At 43.5% G+C, this 13,141-nt stretch overlaps 1 protein-coding gene across 3 annotated transcripts in view; it reads right to left on the bottom strand.

The window, feature by feature from the left end:
- The window catches only part of PTPN11 (protein tyrosine phosphatase non-receptor type 11), an 80,740-nt gene that overhangs the window by 19,189 nt on the left and 48,410 nt on the right, over window positions 1–13,141 (bottom strand). For 2 of the 3 annotated variants that reach the window (XM_073223702.1, XM_073223704.1), the window contains 4 exons: window positions 12,053–12,132; window positions 11,770–11,928; window positions 1,695–1,826; window positions 33–199 (listed from right to left, as the gene is read on the bottom strand). In XM_073223702.1, coding sequence (XP_073079803.1) covers window positions 33–199; window positions 1,695–1,826; window positions 11,770–11,928; window positions 12,053–12,132 — 538 coding nt within the window. The remainder of the gene's footprint in view (window positions 1–32; window positions 200–1,694; window positions 1,827–11,769; window positions 11,929–12,052; window positions 12,133–13,141) is intronic. The other variant, XM_073223703.1, reaches the window with a different exon arrangement.

Below are 13,141 nucleotides of genomic sequence, written 5' to 3'. Positions count from 1 at the left end.
CTTGAGATGCAGGTGTTGGGGAGACTGGTCACCTGCAGTGAACCACCACAGGCCCCGCGTCCATGATGCTCTCTTGCTTATGGTGGACCTCCTCCAGGAAGTCCAGCACTCCCCCAGGGTCGCTGGGCACCCCATGGTCCGGCCAGGTCCGAAAGTGGTATTGCCAGACGGTTCTCTCTGTATTCCCCTGGAGTAGAGCCAAGAAAAACCAGAAAAGAATTAAATAAATCAATGGGTTGAGGAATCCCCTGGTCCCTACATGAGCCAGAGGAGCTGGACACAGAATCTCCTTGCACTCCATTTAAGGGTCCCCTTTACAAATTTCCCAGACCTCTTCTCCTTCCGGATCTAGCTGTGCAATCTGGAGGCAAAGTTCTGCCTCCATAACTATACCAAGTGTCCAGTGCAGCGATTTGTTCTTAGGAAACTATAAATGGAACCACATCTCTGAGTCTGTAGCAGCAGGCAATGTCCCCATTCCTCCTCGCCCGTGTGTGGCTCAACTCAGAAGGTAACTGAGGCCTCCGGTAACCAGGTTCTTCCCACCAGATGAGAAAATAGCTCTTCCCGCCAGATACTTTTTCCTCTTTGTATTTTTATACCCAGCCTTCCTCCTCCCCTCCCCTCCATACACATTTTTATTATAAATCTGAGATATTTTAAACTTCTATTCAGTGCAAAGTAGGTAAGAAGACAGGCTTTGCAATCAGATACTGGATTTAGGCCCAAATTCCAGCTTCTACACTCACTGTGGCTCCCTGACTTCTCTAAGCCTCAATTTCTTCATTTGCAAATGGGGATGAAAATATCTCCCTCAGTAACACCATTGTTAGGATTGAACAAGGCCAACTGAACCTACAGCCACTGCTCAGCAGACAGGCAAGGACTCAGCACGCTGGCGCTGTTCTGGGGAGAGTGGTCATTAGCAAAGGTCAACAGTGGTACTAAGTCTATGGAAGACCAAAGAGCATCTCGTTCTGGGTCTACAGCACTGGAGCAGCACTCTTCATTGCTCATGTGCTTCCTACATACCTGCAGTCCATCCAAGCTGTTGACATTTCTAAGGGGATTTTAAAGACAGAGATGGGTGGGGAGAGATACTAGACCAGTGTACACCTCCAGTGACCTTCAGGACAGCCAAAGAACCTGAACCACAATTAGGATCTTTTCTTCAATTATGTGCATTAAATTTGCTATTATCATGAAAAAAATATTTCTTGATGTTATTGGTAAGCTAAAAATCCAGGAAATGCCCAGGTCGCAGTAAAGAGAGTCATGGAATCAGAGACCCAGTGCCCCCTCCCACATCCATGCGCCTACTCCTTGGTAAATGGGCACTGGGGTCTCTGTCCCAAATCCTCCTCCTTCCCAGGCAGTTCAGAGGCTTAAATGAGATCATGTGACAGCAATTTAGGGGGAAAAATGTGACATGTTATACAAAAAGCAGATATTATGTGACTGTGACCAGGAATTCTGGAGAAATGATCATTCATTCCCATGTCAACACCTGCAGCCATGGATGCAAACAGATCCAAATGCCCACCTTCCTGTGCCTGGTCTCCAAACATTCCCAATAACAAGATGGATGGTTTATCACTAAAGCTAAGGAAAAATCCACCTGTTACTCAAGAACACCTGATAACAAGAAGATGGGAACAGTTACCAAAGCTTCTAAAATACGACAATATACTTACTTGTCCAACCTTAGAAAGCTTAAGTTCTCTTAACGTGTAGTCATGGGCAGCACTTTCTTTGACGTTCCTAACACGCATGACCCCATATTCTTTTAGAGCATACTCGTCAGGCCAGTATTTGACACATTTACTCTGGAAGGGATCAGAGAAAAGACAGTTAACCTCTGTGAACTCTGAATCAGAAGCCTAAGCCAGCAGAAAATAAATGTTTAAGTCTTGCTTAAAATGGAAAATGGTCTGCCTAGCATCTAATTGATTTTCAAAGAAAAGGAACAGAGTTCAAGTAAGAGCAGGTGCTTGCAGAGCCAGCAGAAGGGGCAAGAGAAAGCAGCCCTTGCAGAGCTGTCCCATCAAAGCCACATGGCAAAGGCGCTTCTGTGCCTGTTTTCTCTCTCTCTCAAGAATCAAGAGATGCAGAGAGCGGGACTAACTGGTTTGAGGGTGCTGTCTGGCAACCACTGAATTTTGAACTCCAGAGATCTGCCAGTCACTGTGCAGGGAAGGCAAGCAAGCACTCCAGAGGTGGGTGGGCTGCCCAGCAAGCCAGACTGTCTGGTTCATTTCCGCGTGTAGGAGGGCTCCGTGCCTTATCTAACCCAACTGTGAATGACTCCGGCACAGAAAGGCAGCTCATGGGGTTCTGAACCAGCTGCTTTCCTATATCCAGATCCATTTGATACCGACTACACTCGTCACCTTTGCGTAACTGGATGTCTGGGAACGCCAAGCCTGCAACAGCTGCCTGACTTCAGAGCAGGCGGGTTGAAAACTATGGCACCAAGAAAATCATTCTTGCTGCCAAAGAAGAAGATATTTCACTCAATGAAAGATGAGTCTGTATAAGATTCTTGGGAATATACAAGTATATATATTCTCTGGGCAGAGAATGCTTTTGTGTTTTGTTTTTTTCTGGGAGCAGTCGCCCACACAACTTATTTCCTATAACCACCAAGACACAAATACCAGCAAGAGATATTTACCCTACATTATGAAGACAGAGAAATTCAGTTATAAAACTAGAAACAAGAGAGCAGCTGCTGACAACCCCACAGTCAATGATTATGTGAATGGAGAAAAAAAAAACATGATAAAAAGAAAGTTCAACAGAATGATTAATAGACATGTAACATTTTTGCTTGGAACGGTTTATGTGGTCTTTTAGTTATTATTATCGTGCATTCAGCTTTCCCTCCAGGATTTTGTAGATCCAAATACCTCTTTGCCAGATTGGATACAATTTGTATTATCCCCAGATAAACACTTTTCATATTAATTGTACTCAGTGCTGCTACCAGCCAGTCACCTCTGAGATCTGCTGGTCACTCAAAAGAAATTAACAGAGAACAAGAAATTAAATCATGACTGAAAACATTTCAGCTGACTTTGAACAACTGAAAACTACTGTGGCCCTCCTCCCAGTTTTCTAAACTCTGACACAAACCTTGGCAAATAAATTTTAAAATGTGACAGCTAATATTTTAGCTTAAATAGTAAACTGAAGGAGTCAAGAGGAACCCAGAGGCTGGTTTCTCTTCTGTGCATGGGATGAGGAGATGTACCAAGAAAGGAGGTTATCTGGAAGGCCTGTGGAGAGCAGAAAAGCCTGCCATGTCATCCACTCTACCTGTGGAAGGAGGAGTAAGACACAGCACTCTGGTCCAAGGTCTGTCTGTCTAGGAGCTTCTACAGCTCTTCTGAAAGGGACCAAACCTGGCTCCTCTGATGTGACAGGAGAACCCTCTGTCTACCGCCCCCAGGTCTGCAGGACAGGTGGCCCCCAACAACCACAGACAGACAACAGGCAGGACAGAGGACTCAGCTCTCCCTTCCATCCTCAGGGCAGGTGGCACTCCCCTGAAGCAGAATCTAGGGAGACATTTTAACTCGTCCATTAATTCAAGAACATCTAATGTTACTGCCATTGCTAGGGAAGCCTTCGTTTCACAGTGACCAGCTCTGGCCTCAAAGGCATTCAGAAGTGGAACTAACAGGACAATGACCAAAACTGTATTTAAAAAATCACACTGCCCTTCACAACTGATGTGAAAATTACATTAGGAAGGCTAAAATCCCTAATCAATAATCTGTCTTAGGTGTGACTTTCAGGTATGACTGCTACCTTCCAAGCACATTTTACATAAGCCAAATAACGTTTATCTAAAAAAGAACTCTGATGAGAACACAAGCAGAACACAGAGCTTTCCCACATTAAAAATCCACATGGATGGGCTCACTGTGGGAAAACACACAGAGCTCTCACTCGGTGAAATCTGTCTGCTTCTCTGGAGGTGTGGGATGTTGTAATTTTTAAAAACCTGAAGTGTCAGGAAGAGTGTGGGGAGGTGGGTATGGGGCACAGGCTGCTGGGGGAGTGTACACCAGGACAACCACTTGGGAGGGCGGCCTGGCAGAATATATTCAGATTTACAACATGCACACATGTACTCCATGACTTAGCAATTCTCCTTGACATCTAACCTAGAGAAACTCTTGCTGTATATATAAGAGCAAGAACAAGATTGATCACTTCAGTCCTGTTGGTCAGAGAAAAAACAGAAAGATTTTAGTGCTCAAGACATGATGGTTAAATAAATTATGGTACATCCATACCATGGAATACCATGCCATGATATAAACAAAAAGAATAAAAAGAATGAGCTAGGCTAATATGCACTAACAGAAGTTACAACATGTATTTAATGGGAGGGAACCCCAAGATGCATAAAAAGGCTATGTATGAAGGACTGACTAAGGAAGAAACAGAAAATCTAAACAGACCAATTACCAGCAATGAAATTGAAGTGGTACTCAAAAAACTACCCAAGAACAAAATCCCCGGGAGAGATGGATTCACCACTGAATTTTATCAGACATATAGAGAAGACATAATACCCATTCTCCTTAAAGTTTTCCAAAAAATAGAAGAGGAGGGGATACTTCCAAACTCATTCTATAAAGCCAGCATCACTCTAATACCAAAACCAGGCAAAGACCCCACCAAAAAAAAAAATTACAAACCAATATCCCAGATGAACACAGATGCAGAAGTACTCAACAAAATATTAGCAAACCGAATTCAAAAACACATCGAAAGAATCATACACCATGACCAAGTGGGATTCATCCCAGGGATGCAAGGATGGTACAACATTCAAAAATCCATCAACATCATCCACCACATCAACAAAAAGGACAAAAACCATATGATCATCTCCATAGATGCTGAAAAAGCATTCAACAAAATTCAACATCCATTCATGATAAAAACTCTCAACAAAATGGGTATAGAGGGCAAGTACCTCAACATAATAAGGCCATAATGACAAACCCACAGCCAACATCACATGTAACAGCAAGAAGCTGACAGCCTTTCCTCTAAGATCAGGAACAAGACAGGGATGCCCACTCTCCTCACTGTTATTCAACATAGTACTGGAGGTCCTAGCCATGGCAATTAGACAAAACAAAGAAATACAAGGCATCCAGATTGGTAAAGAAGAAGTCAAACTGTCACTATTTGCAGATGACATGATATTGTACATAAAAAACCCTAAGGACCCCACTCCAAAACTACTAGAACTAATATCTGAATTCAGCAAAGTTGCAGGATACAAAATCAATACACAGAAATCTGTTGCTTTCCTATACACTAACAATGAATTAACAGAAAGAGAAATCAGGAAAACAATTCCATTCACAATTGCATCAAAAAGAATAAAATACCTAGGAATAAACCTAACCAAGGAAGTGAAAGACCTATACCCTGAAAACTACAAGACACTCTTGGGAGAAGTTAAAGAAGACACTAACAAATGGAAACTCATCCCATGCTCTTGGCTAGGAAGAATTAATATTGTCAAAATGGCCATCCAGACTAAAGCAATCTACAGATTCAGAGCGATCCCTATCGTACCTACAGCATTCTTCAATGAACTAGAGCAAATAGTTCTAAAATTCATATGGAACCACAAAAGACCCCGAATAGCCAAAGTAATCCTGAGAAGGAAGAATAAAGCAGGGGGGATCTCGCTTCCCAACTTCAAACTCTACTACAAAGCCACAGTAATAAGACAATTTGGTACTGGCACAAGAACAGACCCACAGACCAGTGGAACAGAATAGAGAGACTCCAGATATTAACCCAAACGTATAAGGTCAATTAATATATGATAAAGGAGCCATGGACATACAATGGGGAAATGACAGCCTCTTCAACAGCTGGTGTTGGCAAAACTGGACAGCTACATGTAAGAGAATGAAACAGGATCATTGTCTAACACCATACACAAAAGTAAATTCGAAATGGATCAAAGACCTGAATGTAAGTCATGAAAGCATAAAACTCTAAGAAAACATGAGCAACTTCTTCATGAACACATCTCCCCAGGCAAGGGAAACAAAAGCAAAAATGAACAAGTGGGAGTATATCAAGCTGAAAAGCCTCTGTACAGCAAAGGACACCACCAATAGAACAAAAAAGCATCCTACAGCATGGGAGAATATATTCATAAATGACAGATCCAATAAAGGCTTGACATCCAAAATATATAAAGAGTTCACGCACCTCAACAAACAAAAAGCAAATAATCCAATTGAAAAATGGGCACAGGATCTGAACAGACGCTTCTCTCAAAGAAGAAATTCAGATGGCCAACAGACACATGAAAAGATGCTCCACATCGCTCATCATCAGAGAAATGCAAATTAAAACCACAATGAGGTATCATCTCACATCAGTAAGGATCACCACCGTCCAAAAGACAAACAACAACAAATGTTGGCGAGGTTGTGGAGAAAGGGGAACCCTCCTACACTGCTGGTGGGAATGTAAATTAGTTCAACCATTGTGGAAAGCACTATGGAGGTTCCTCAAAATGCTCAAAATAGAAATACTATTTGACCCAGGAATTCCACTCCTAGGAATTTACCCTAAGAATTCAGGAGCCCTGTTTGAAAAAGACAGATGCACCCCTATGTTTATCTCAGCACTATTTACAATAGCCAAGAAATGGAAGCAACCTAAGTGTCTATCAGTAGATGAATGGATACAGAAGATGTGGTAAATATACACAATGGAATATTATTAAGCCATAAGAAGAAAACAAATCCTACCACTTGCAACAACATGGATGGAGCTAGAGGGTATTAAGCTCAGTGAAATAAGCCAGGCGGAGAAAGATAAGTACCAAATGATTTCACTCATCTGTGGAGTATAAGGACAAAGAAAAAAACTGAAGGAACAAAACAGCAGCAGAGTCACAGGACCCAAGAATGGACTAACAGTTACTAAAGGGAAAGGGGCTGGGGAGGGTGGGTGGGAAGGTGGGGATAAGGGGAAAAAAGGGGGGACATTACTATTAGCAGACATAATGTAGGCAGGGAGAGCACAGGGAGGGTTGTACAACACAGAGAAGACAAGTAGTAATTCTATAGCATCTTACTACACTGATGGGCAGTGACTATAATGGGGTATGTACGGGGGACTTGGTGATGGGGGGAGTCCAGTAAACATAATGTCCCTCATGTAATTATAGATTAATGATCCCCCCCAAAAAAAAGGTTATGTATGAAAATGTTTTCATACAATATTTTTCAGAGAATAGTACTATATACTTGTGGGGCCCGGCCTATGGCCGAGGCTGAGCCCCACTCTAGCTGGACAACGCCCTAAAGATGGCGCCTGCTTCCTGCTCACCACCCTTTCCCCTCTCCCCTGTTGGGGATTGGCCCAGCAGACTTCCGTACCCGTGCACAGCTCGTGCTGCCAGCTTAGAGTGGCGCGTGACACCTATCCGCTTAAAGATCACACATGATACTGTCCCGGATTGGTTGGGTGACTGAATATAAGGGAGCCCGCCGGGAGGGAGAGGAGCTTCCAGACAACTGCTGTAACCGCCGCGAGAGATTAGACAATAAAGCCTAGAGAAGAATCAAGACCTTGGGCGTGTTGCCTTGGCCCCTGAAGGGTCGCGACAAGTGGTGCCAAACCCCGGGAATCGCTAAACCTCGTCGCGACCTGATCCGCTGACCCCGGCGCCTGCCGATGAAGTAGAGCTTGTAACTCTTCAGGAACGCCGCTGGACGCCGTTCCAGAACGGGAGAGGGAACTGAGGAGGGTGAGTGGATCGGTGAGCAAACTGAAAGTATATGTGGCAGGGCAGACAGCAGGCAGTTGCGGTGGGTGTTTATGTGTAGTGTGTGTGTCCTGTTAGTGTTTGTGACATTGTTTATTATAATATATGGAATGAGGAGGCGCCAGTGAAGGTTCGCAGAGTGGCGACGAAATAAAAAGGTTCGCAGAGTGGCGACGAAATCAAAAGGTTCGCGGAATTAGCGACGTAGTCCATCTAAATCATAACTAGGATACTTGCCCCTTTAGAGAGAGGATGGGGACGGAGGCCTCTAGGGTTAGGGCCGAGGAACCTCTGAAAGCGCTCCTTAGAGCTAATGGAACTCCTTTGAAAACGAAGACTGCCAGGGCATTCCTGAACACTATAGAGAATCATGCCCCATGGTTCTTAGATGAAGGAAAAATCACCAGCCCTTTATGGGACAGGCTGGGGATGACCTACGTCGGGCAGACAAGAGGGAGCCCCTTCCACCAGGGACAATCCCTATTTGGGGTCGAGTAAAAAATTGCCTGAAGGGACAGAAGCCAAGCTGCCGAGAGGCCATCCAAGAGGGGGAGGAAATATTAGAGGAAGTACGAGAAGAGCGTGCCTTCGCAAAGGCATCGGAAGGGGGATCTGAACAGGGACTGCCATCTGATGAGGATGAAGACGAGGAACTTTTGGGGGACGAGCTGGAGAACAGGTTTAATAGCAGAGTTGAACTAACCACAGAGACGCTTTACCGTGAGCAGTCTAATGCCATAATGAAAAAACAGGGGTACGCGGGCACTAGAGGACTAGGGAAGGGTCTCCAAGGGAAAGAACAACCAATCCTTTTAGCAGGGAGACCTCCCAAAGGGCCCGGAGGACCAGGATTGGGTTTTTCTTCAGGGCCACTGAGGGAAAACAGCCTATAGAAATAACATGGCAGTCAAAAAGGCCCGTGTGGGTACCTCAGTGGCCCCTCACCAAAGAAAAGAAGGAAGCAGCCCACACTTTAGTACAAGAACAGATAGCAGCTGGTCACCTCCAGCCCTCTACCTCGCCATGGAACACACCTATTTTTGTAATTAGGAAAAAGTCTGGCAAGTGGAGATTACTCCATAATCTCAGGGCAGTGAACAGACAGATGGAGTTTATGGGACCTGTACAATTAGGCCTTCCTCTCCCTGTGGCCCTGCCCAGAGGATGGAATTCAATAGTGATAGATATCAAAGACTGTTTCTTCTCCATCCCGCTTCACCCCAGAGACTGTCAAAGGTTTATTGCCACAGGGCATGGCTAATAGCCCCACCATGTGTATGTAAAGAAGGCCTTACAAACTGTCAGGGAACAGTTTCCCTTGATAATCATCTATCATTATATGGATGACATCCTTTTGTGTCATGAGAGCAGCAGGGAGCTAGAGACAACCCTCAGGGTCAGGGTATGGTGGAACGCACCCACCTCACCCTCAAGAATGCCTTATATAAACAAAAAGGGGGAATAGGAGAAGACTTTAGAACACTGGACAAAAATGGCCGCAGTGCAGCAGAGCAGCAGAGCAGCACAGCCAACAATCCAACCCAAAACACATGCCTAAAGTTTTGTGGAAGGATGTGTTGGAAGGAACATGGAAAGGCCCAGACCCAGTGATAATCTGGACCCGAGGCTCGGTTTGTGTTTTTCCACAGAACCAGCAGAACCCCATTTGGGTGCCTGAACGTCTGATACGCAGAGTGTAAAACCCTGGAGCGGCGGTACAAGATGATCGCACTGCTTCTGCTCCTGCCATGGATCCTACAGCAGGCGACGACGGAGCCGAGCTGCAGCTGCAGCCACCGCGCGCTATCACCTGAATGGTCTGTCCCAGGCCACTGCCTCGGCAATGACAACGCAGAACGTCATCAACGGCCATTTTAAGAATGGGATGGCCTTGGTCAACCAACGCATGAACCTTCTTCAAGAACAATTGGACCTCTTGGGGAGGTTTTGTCTGTGGGCTGCATCCATTCTTATATGGGGATGTATTACTGGTATTCCTTTTCATAATTATTCTAAAGCTGCCAACTTGTCCAGACAGTTAGGCAAGATGTTAACCACAAATTGGTCCAGTGAGCTTGACGAGCTCACCACTCAGCTATGGTTAGAAATTTTGCTCCGTAGCTCAAATAGCTGAAGCTGTGTTAAACGCCACCAAAGCCTGGTCAGGTGTAGGTATCATAGGAATATTGCTAATTGTGGGCCTCCTCCTGGTTGGGAGGAAAGTCTGTTCCATACATAAACAGCAACGGGGAGAACGGAAGGTCCTGTTGCAGGCCATGGCAGAGCTAGAGGAAGGCATCTCCCCTAGAGTATGGCTTAATATGCTGGATCAGTAGTCAAGGACGGGTAAGATTGGGAGCTGCGCATATCAACCTAAGACAGGGCACAGACCTAAGCTGTCTGTTGCCTGAGGATGGGTAAGAATGCCGCAGACTCCGGATGACCTAAGACAGGCATGATCCCGACAGACCTTTGGTTATAAAACAATAAAGGGGGAGATGTGGGGGCCCAGCCTACGGCCGAGGCTGAGCCCCACTCTAGCTGGACAACGCCCTAAAGATGGCGCCTGCTTCCTGCTCACCACTCTTTCCCCTCTCCCCTGTTGGGGATTGGCCCAGCAGACTTCCGTACCCGTGCACAGCTCGTGCTGCCCGCTTAGAGTGGCGCGTAACACCTATCCGCTTAAAGGTCACGCATGATACTGTCCCGGATTGGTTGGGTGACTGAATATAAGGGAGCCCGCCGGGAGGGAGAGGAGCTGCCCGACAACTGCTGTAACCGCTGCGAGAGATTAGACAATAAAGCTTAGAGAAGAATCAAGACCTTGGGCGTGTTGCTTCGGTCCCTGAAGGGTCACGACAATACTTATACACGACATATACGTAAGTAAACACTTGTATCTACATACATGCATAACAGAATCAGTAACAAGGACTTTAAAGAGTGCCTAGAGTAATACCCATAATACATGTACAGTTCAAAGTGCCAAGAAGACAGTACTGATGCTGCAAATCAAACTGGTAACAGGTTTATACACTGGAGGAGGGGACTCAAATGAGTGGACAGGGGGCTGGTGACAAAGGTAACTTTAACTATAACCATAATGTTTGGATATTTATATGAATACATTGTTTTGATAATTCAAATTATTTTTTGAGTCTTTAAAAGTCATGATAAATATAGTTTATATGACCAGTGACACTACTGTTTATCAGTACTTGAATTCCCTAAAGGTACCAGACAAGCCTTCTTACACTCCCTTTGGAACCTCTACTTCTGGATGCAATAGAGTGACATTACTTCCACCCTAAGCTAAATGTTGAAAAAACTGGAAAAATGGAAAAGACATGCATAACAGAATCAGTAACAAGGACTTTAAAGAGTTAATACAAATATACTCTGTATGTTCAAAAGGTATAGGAAATTATGCACATGTTAAAAAGAGAGACACAGAAAATATCAGGAAGATCCAAATAAAACTTTGAGAGATGAAAAAGACAATGTCTGCTATGAAAAATGTACTGGATAGTTCTAACAGCAGATTACACGCTGTGGAAGAAAAGATGAACTTAAGACATACAGCAAAAGAAGCTATCCAAAATGAAACATGGAGGGGAAAAGAAGAACTGAAAAAAATGAACAAAGCCTCCATAAGCTATAGGACAACTTCAAGCAGCCTAATATACATGTAATTGGTGTTCCAGGACAAGGTGGGGAGGGGTACATATTTGTCCAAATTTGAGGACAACTAGTGATCCACAGACCCAAGCACAATGAACCCCAAGCCTAAGAAACTACACCAAGGAATATCGTAATCAAATCTCTTCAACTCCCTTTCCAGGAGTGGGTTAGTAAGAATAAGCTTCATTTGTTTATTCATATTCATCAACTGACTTGTTGGATACTTTGAAAATATTTAATCAGAAGGGTCTGAAGTATACCTTTCCTCTCTCCACTTCTTTCGTTGTCATGACAATCACTCGGGAGTTCTCTTGAAACACCATCCTCCAGAAGTCATTCACGGTGTTTTGCAGGCAGCCTTGCGTGGCAATATAACTCTTTTTGGGCTTTGAATTGTTGCACTTGGTTTCAAATTCAGGCTAGAAATTTAGGAAGAAAAGCCTTCAAACATTTGAAAGTTGCTTTCGGGACGCAAAAAAGAACTGAAAGTGTAAAAATTGGCTCACAATGTATGGTCAGAAAACACTGGAAAGCAAAGTTTACCATGATAATATTTGCGTTGATGTAATCTGAAACAGGCTCATTGGGATCGCCATCATGTAGGACAACTCGGGTATGATCAACTGGAAGAAAAAGAGACCACAGTCACAGAAGTACTCAGACCTCTTTAGGACAAATCACTTGAAATCAGTTCATTCTCAACTCAGTCTAAGTTTTATTAATTTAATGATAAGCTCACACAAAAAATTAAATCTTAAATGAGCACATAAAAAATTAAATCTTAAATAATCTTAATGAGCACAATAACCTGAACACCAAAGGTGGCTCATAATGTTTTCTTTAAGAAGAATAGAGGAGCAATGTGCATTTCCTGGGTTTGCTGACATGCTATGAGATATGGGTATTACAGGGTATTATCACTGGAAGAAGCTGGGTACAAGGTACAGGGGAATCCTCTATATATTTATAATTACTTTTGAGTCTAAATTACTTCAAAACAAAAATTTTTAAAAAAAGAAAGATTACAGCACAGATAAATGACATGATGTCTGAGATTTGTTTCAAAAATATTTTGGGGAAAGAAGTGGATCAGAGTACAGATGAGAAGTGTGACTGACAGTTGTTGATAGTTTAGCAATGGGTACATGTGGGTTCTTTATACTACTCTATTTTTTAATATATTTGAAACTTTTCATAATAAAAAGGCTTTTTAGTGAAATGGAATGGAATATAATATCCAGAAGATAAAATTCTGATAGTATGACCAGAATATGTACAGAAAGCATGACCAGTTCAGTTGGCCAGATTCTATGCAAAGAATATTATACGATGCTATAAAAATATGAGAGCTTTACCTAAGCAACATGCTTTACAATGGGAATTAGTAATAGAGGTCTGCGTGTTAACAGAATAGTTCTTTTGCCCTGGACTCTCCATCTTTGCATAAGATGTTAATCAGAGGAAACATCTAATTGGGATTTTTAAGGAAGGAAAGGCAATAATATTCTATTTAGATATTGCATCCTATTGTGCTCTTCATCTTTTCCTACATCCTTACATCTCACTAATGGTACACCACCAGACTTCCTGAGCAGAAATAAAAATCAGAATCCGAATGAAGCTTCTGTAAGG

The sequence above is a fragment of the Manis javanica genome, chromosome 15 (genome assembly GCF_040802235.1).
Source record: "Manis javanica isolate MJ-LG chromosome 15, MJ_LKY, whole genome shotgun sequence".
NCBI classification, from domain to species: domain Eukaryota; kingdom Metazoa; phylum Chordata; class Mammalia; order Pholidota; family Manidae; genus Manis; species Manis javanica.
This window is presented reverse-complemented; position numbering and strand designations above follow the sequence as displayed.